General features: G+C 38.8%; 1 protein-coding gene across 2 annotated transcripts; it reads left to right on the top strand.

The window, feature by feature from the left end:
* Nucleotides 1-348: 348 nt before the first annotated feature.
* Nucleotides 349-5,476, top strand: il20ra (interleukin 20 receptor, alpha). Of its 2 annotated transcripts, XM_026143319.2 has the most exons (8): nucleotides 349-592; nucleotides 1,244-1,370; nucleotides 1,622-1,845; nucleotides 1,926-2,101; nucleotides 2,709-2,853; nucleotides 3,123-3,259; nucleotides 3,574-4,044; nucleotides 4,210-5,391. In XM_026143319.2, the coding sequence occupies exons 1-8, from the start codon at nucleotides 544-546 to the stop codon at nucleotides 4,408-4,410; spliced, it is 1,530 nt and encodes a 509-aa protein (XP_025999104.2). In that variant the 5' UTR covers nucleotides 349-543; the 3' UTR covers nucleotides 4,411-5,391. The 2 variants fall into 2 exon arrangements, with proteins under 2 accessions (XP_025999104.2, XP_025999103.2); XM_026143318.2 differs by having other exon boundaries at nucleotides 3,574-5,476.
* The last annotated feature ends 1,539 nt before the right edge of the window (nucleotides 5,477-7,015 follow it).

Genomic DNA, 7,015 nt, shown 5'->3' with positions numbered 1-7,015 from the left:
ACAGGAACATCTTAAGGAAACTGTACCTGTTCCCACATAACAGCCTCCACACGCCACACCACCGCAAAACTAAACACAGTTCACTTATTTATTTGGAAATGGGTCACGTATAATGTATTTTTTCTTTCCACATATTGGAGTGGATCTAATTGTTTACTAAGTACTTGTACTTAAGCTTAGATTTTTGTAGCCTATTATCTCAATAGACGTCGACACGCCCACGCCCACGCGCGGCTCACAGGTGAACTGTTCACAAACGAGTAAGGTCACATTCCTTTCCCCAAAAGGAACAAGGAAGCCTGTCAGGTCGCAGGGATTCCTTTAACTGAATCCACGGGGTTTTATTGGTTGGCAGTTTCACGTAACCCTTCCGACTTCAGCTACATTCTTTCACTTTAAACCTTGAGTGCGTGGTTTTAATTTCCTTTAATCGAGAGAACTGCGGGCAGGTGTACTATGAGGAGGAACTGGGGGGAACCTGCCGAGGGGATTGGAAGTATTTGCTTTCTTGTTTTTGTGAAAACATGACGACTCCGTACAAAGATGTTGGCTATATTCACATTATTCATTTTTTATAGCCTGCACTCCACAGGTAGGTCTGCATTTAAATGCTAATATCTATTTTCTTTGTTGTTACTTTGTGGCTGCTGGGTTTCTTTGTTTCCACTGTTTCCATTTTGTCCAGTTAGTTTTATGGCGTTTATTCAGTTTAAGCGGACTGACTTTTATACTACAACAATGCACCCAACGATGAGATCATTAAAGAAATTAACACATTGTAATTTAGTTCTTCCACATTAAGTGCAGAAAGCGGCTGTTAGAGCTACAAACACGTGTGGTTTTGTTAACAAAAAATGTATTAGTCCATCTAGCTCTACTTTAAGTGTAAACTCACTTTACAGACTCAGGTTTTTCATCCTGAGATCAAAGCATAAAACACATTATTTGATCTGTGTGCAAAATGTACTCTGGATAATCTTCCCATAGAGAATCTTTAATCAAACACTTTTATTGTGTTTGCCTACTTGAAATGATTTATAAGGAGCTAAGTGTACTGTGTGAGGTGGAACAAAGTCTGAAAGGCAGTGAATCATAGTGACAGCTCACACCTTATGGTCATATGTGGACAACTAGTTGAATAATACCATTAAACACAGGGGAAGTTTAAAGGTCAGTCAGGACAACTAGAAGCTAGTGTATATTCTGATGACAGGCACCTCACCTCTTGTCTCTTTCCCCTCAGTCTCCCAGTCTGTTCCCAGCCCCATCAATGTCACCTTCTCTTCTGTAAATCTGAGGAACGTGCTGCAGTGGTTTCCAGGAGAAGGCAATTACGCAGATGAAACGCTCTACACAGTGCAATATTCCATGTGAGTAAATGTTTTAGAATTTAAATAAAAATGTATAGTTCCTAAGAACTAGCCTAGATGCAGTCCCAAAGGGATTTATTGGCAACAAAAAAAAAGTTCCAGCAAGGCTAAAAGAAATAAAATGCAACACGATCTCAAAATCAGTCTGCCTTGTTTAAGTTAATTTTCTTTATTGACTGTGACTTTAAGCAAACTCTGCTCAACCTGTGCAAAAGTTCACCTCTGAATGTGTGGGTCTTTGTCTTTTCCAGCTATGGAGACAGAATTCAAGGTAAGAAGGGGAAACGGGTGAACTGGAAGGCAGTGCAGCACTGTACAAAAATAGTCCGGACGTGGTGTGATCTAACCAGTGAGATGTGGGATGAGAACCAGGGTTACTATGCCAAAGTTCGTGCTGTGGAGAGGGGAGCGTCTTCCAAATGGGCTTCTTCCAAATGGGCTTTCACACCCAGGAGATTTGAGCCAAAGACAGACAGTAAGTTAAAGAAACAAAAGCATTACATCATATTTAACATGTTTACACTTTAAACAATAGAGGTTTGTCCAACTTTGTAGCTACTTTGGGGCCCCCACTGCTTTCTGTGGAAATTGAAAACAACAGTGCCACCATCACTATGATGGGACCGATGAGGTATCCATCAAACAACCACACCCCAGCGCTTTCCATGGTGACTCTCTACGCCGAGATGACTTACAACCTCTCTGTTCGCAACACCCATCTGAACCAAACGGTAGGTATAAATCAAGTAGAAATATATATGACTACTGTAGCTTGACTCCGCATATAAGAAAAGTTTTAAAATTCTAGGAAGAGGTGAAACAATCTCTATCTGATGTTGCTGCCCTGAATTGCTTTCATTTCAAAAACAGGATTGTCAGGCACAAATAAAAACATTCATGCTAGACATTGTATTGAAAACTTCCTTGTAAAGCACTGAGTCAACTACTACAACTTCATTTTTTTTGTAGTTTTTTTTTAACTGCTTATATATGGAAAAGAAATAGTAAAAACTTATATGTGATTACTCATGAAAGTGGCCACTTTCTCATTACTTTCATACATTGTTTTCGTAAGTATCCAAAACATACAAGTTTCATTATATAATTTTTCAAGGGATATTATATCTGTTTTCACTCTTATATGCTTTTCATACAAGTTTCACACAAGACGGATACAAACTTTAAGATTTATATATATCTTTTCCATATGGGTAGCTATGACGACAAACTAACCTACGCCCACAAAGCATAAACTTTTTGTTTTTTGTGCAGCAATTCTTTCCAAAATTCTTTCCCACTCTCTAGCACTACCTAATCTGTGCACTTGTTGGTTTTTAGCACCATTTCCCAGTTGTTGGCAGCGTGTACAAATACCGCCTGATGAAGTACAACATGGAATACTGCTTTTCTGCACAGTTGAAATTCTCCTCGATGCCAATCCACTGCCAGTCCTCTGCATGGCTCTGCATAACCACACCTCAAGGTACAACTCCATTGCGTGACCGTGTCTGTAAATGAGAATATTCGGCTCCCTGTTTGAAATGTAGAAAAAAATGTCAATAAACATGATATCAAAGCTGGAGAGCGATTAGTGTTTGTGCGGCAGGTGTATTGTACTTCCTTGTGTGAGCCAAATATGTCGGTCAAGGAAATGGTTCAGATGTTAGATTATTTTCTTTTCACATCACAAGCCCTGGATGAATAAATATTTTCACTCACTTCACCCTCTTTTTCTTTTTTTTTCTTCTCTAGACCCTGTGATTGAGCAGCTGCAGAGTGTGACTGTGGGTATTGTTGTTCCAGCTTTGTGCATTGGTATGATCATTGCAGCTGCCTACCTTTTCCATCGCTACCTGTCTGGGAAAGACCAACACAGTCCAAATATACTGGTAATAGAAATGCATATAAACATACTGGCAATTCAATACCTAAACAGCACTTAACTTTAATTAATGTAGGTTCGCTAAACTGGGCAATGCATGTTGTTTTTTTGTTGTTGTTGTTTGTTTGTTTGTTTGTTTGTTTGTTTGTTTGTTTTTTAAATACGAATTTAACAATTCACCTTAGGGAACCACTGACATAATTGCACTTGCAAACTGAAACTACTGCTTTGCATTTCACCTAAATGAGATATCTTTGAGTAGTGTTTCAAAGGTAAATTATCAAACATTTCATACCTTTTTCCTTCCCTTCCAATTTCCAGAACCCACCTTCTTTTCACAAGTCTCCTATTTTGTTCCCTCCTGAGAGTTCCAACCTCATCCCAATCAGCCCCATCAGCCCTGAGCCACCAGGAAACTTATTCACAATGTCAGGCCTTGAACACCCCATCTACTCTCTACAAGTTGTGGATCCCCCACCCAGCTACTCGCCCCAGAGGCATGAGGCCCCCTTGGATGATTTGTCCGTTGAGTACGGGGGTATCAGCATGGCTCCTCAAATCATTGTTGAAGGAGAAGAGGAAGCAAGAGGAGGGAATCAAGATGATGGAGACCGGAGAGTTGAGAGCATTAACTCTGGTGGAGCTTACGCTCCTCAGGCTAACACTTCTTGGACATGCAAACAAACCCCCATGCAAACACATGGCCAGTCATCTGCAGGTTTACAGTCTTTTCCAAGATCAGCTACATGTGGGCTCAATAAAAAGAAGGATGGACAGATTGAAAGTTTACTGGTAAGCATTCGGTTAAATCTGCAAACAATGGAGGAAGTAAAAAGGGGAGAAGAGCTGCATGGAGAGGTGATCTGGAGCACACATAGGGAGGGAGTGGCAAACAGAGGTGTGGAGGAAGGAAACAACTGTGAAAATGTGCCTTTAATCTCTGCTTATGCCCCACAGAACATTCCAAACATGTCTGCCTCCTCCTCGGACCAATCTGACATCACGCTAGATGACTTTAGTGTCAATCATGAAAGAGGACTGCATGTACCTCTACTTTTAGAGAGAGGTAGAAGACGGAGTGAAGAGGAGTATGTGACGAGAGCTAGGTTGAGGCTAGATAATGTTTCTGTCAGCCAAGCAAGTGACGAAGAGGAATAGAAAGAGTTAGAACACGACAGGTGGAAACAGGGAGTGAAGTGGAGAAGGTTTTCAACAAATGGGACTTTGTTGGGATCCCCATGGATCAGTAGATGATATTCATCAGTAAAAACCACTAACCCTGTTCTTGAAAGATAATCCAGGAAACATGGCCAGTATACAGTTTCTCAGCTCTATTCAAATGCATACAGTGCGTGATAAAAGCAGCGTTTAGTACTTAGTACTCACTTAATAATGTTACCTTTATAGCTGAAAATCTACTGATATACACATGAAGAAATCATACTATGGTGAACTTTGAAGGATATGTATTTATCTTAATTACAAGATACACTGTATATTTTAATGTAATTTGTTTTGAATCTGTATTCATCCTCATGTAGCTGTCTGATAGTGACAGAAGATAATACAACATATGATCATAACCTAACATAACGAAGAAACTACACTTCATTCTGGACTGGTGTCTGACATATCTCTCTAAGATAATCAGATGTTTGTTTGGGTTTTTTTTTTTTTTAAATAGAAAGTACAGCAAAATCCTATATAGGAAACTTTACCCGTGTGTTTTCTTTTAAGGGTATGATCGCAGTGTATTGTAGATGTTGCATGACCGTACGTGTCCGTGTTTACTTGTAAAGGTTGAATTACAGTGGGTAGTTTGTTTGTTTTTTTTGGTTTTTTTTATCAGCTTGTCCATCATGCTGTTCCGAGTAAAGCATTCAACCTGCTTTTATTTAAATACTGTGGACTATACACCTTTCGCTGTTGTTTGTGAAGCGAATCCCTCGTTTTCACTGCCAGTAACAGCAGTATCTGTTCTGTAACTGGAAATGATGATGTTAAGTGGAATGAGAAGTGTAACTGTACATGATCATGACAACATCTTTGATTAATAATGAGTTGTATGATCTGCAGTATGTGTCCACTACCTTTGTGCCTTTGGGTTAAAAAAAAACTGGTTAAATCTGTGAAATCTGATCATGCCATCATATCGTCTTTTGTCGCTTCTTCTGAACCTTGCAAATGTATTCCCATCTGCAGTATTAACAACATTATGGTTTTACCTTGTTCTTCTCCATTTTTGCTGTTTCTGTTCTGAGCTGAACAGAACATATTTTACACTTTGTCATTTAGAACTTGTCAGACTTGTTTACTGCAGTGAGTCCTGCATTCCAACACCAACAACACGCTTAAAATAGCAGTTAAAATATGTGATCATTACAAAGTACACAAAAGGCTTTCACTGGCACTTCTGAACATTTGTGCATAAATTATGCTTTGTTTTGACTTTTTTTGAAGGAAATCAGTGTGGTCTGTGTTAACACCGTTCCTCTTTCTGTGCCCGTGCTGTTCCTGCATGAAGTTGTAACTGCCCAAAATATGTTAATTTGTAACATCTGACTCATACCATCTCTTTGTAGCTCGATGGGACTTTCTGAGAATAAATTATTTCTTCCTGTAGAAGCTTAACCTTTGTGTTACTAAAACAACACAGAGGGGAAACAGGTACATTTAGTTTCTGACACCCACTTCTAACGTCCATTCTGCACACTGATAACATCTAAAACAGGTTGTTTCAGGTTAATGCATTTACAGAACTCAGTTTGGTGCATGAACTCTGGTTAACCGTTCATTTAAAACCATGATATCCATGTTGTTTCATAGCTTTATATAGTTTGTTGTCCAGTTAAACCCTTGTATTTTAAGAAGGCATTAGGACACTGTATACAATGCAAATGTCATAAACCCATATTTTACTCACAATGGAACACAGCGAGCATATCAAATATTTAAACTGAGGCATTTTACTGTTTCATGAAAACTATTAGGTTGTTTTAAATTAGATGGCAGCAACACATCACAATGTTTGGATGGGGGTATGGGGGGCAGCAAAAAGCTAGAAAGGTAAGTTGTAGTAAAAAATATTTGGAAGAGCATTTTGTAACTAATTAGGTTCATTAACAACAAGTCAGTAACATGATAGAGTGTGAAAAGAGCATCTTACAGAGGCAAAGATTCTCAAAAGGTGAACATGGGTTTGCCCAAAAAACTACATCTAGAAATAGTGGAATACTTTTAGAATGATGTTTCTCAGTGTGTAATTATGAAGACTTTATCTATAGTACATAATAAAGTACAATATTATCAATCTTTTTTGAGAATCTGGAGAAGTCTCTGTGCACAAGGGAGAAGAACAAAAATCAATATTGGATGACTTTGATCTCTGGGCCCAGTAGTAGCACCACATTTTTAAAAAAGGCATTATACTGTCAAAGACTCAGGAACACTTCCAGAAATCAAAGGATGCTGAGATCAAGCACGCTGTTCATCTGTTCTAAGCTGTTGTACTTAGCTTGTAATCCTCCTGTTGACAGCTTGTTTATACGCAGGAAAAAAGGTTTGTGCGAGCTTTTATTTCAGCCTGCATCTATGCAAATAGACAGAATTGGCACCAAAGTATCTGTTCTTAAATGCACATAATATAACACAATTTTGAAGTATGGTTAGACAAATGTTTCTATCTGGCCCACTCAAAGTTTGTGTACGTATGGATATCTGTTCCCTAAATCCTCCTAGATACGCTAAACAGTCTGCAAGGAAC

Source organism: Astatotilapia calliptera, chromosome 15 (assembly GCF_964374335.1).
Source record: "Astatotilapia calliptera chromosome 15, fAstCal68.1, whole genome shotgun sequence".
Lineage (NCBI taxonomy): Eukaryota > Metazoa > Chordata > Actinopteri > Cichliformes > Cichlidae > Astatotilapia > Astatotilapia calliptera.
This window is presented reverse-complemented; position numbering and strand designations above follow the sequence as displayed.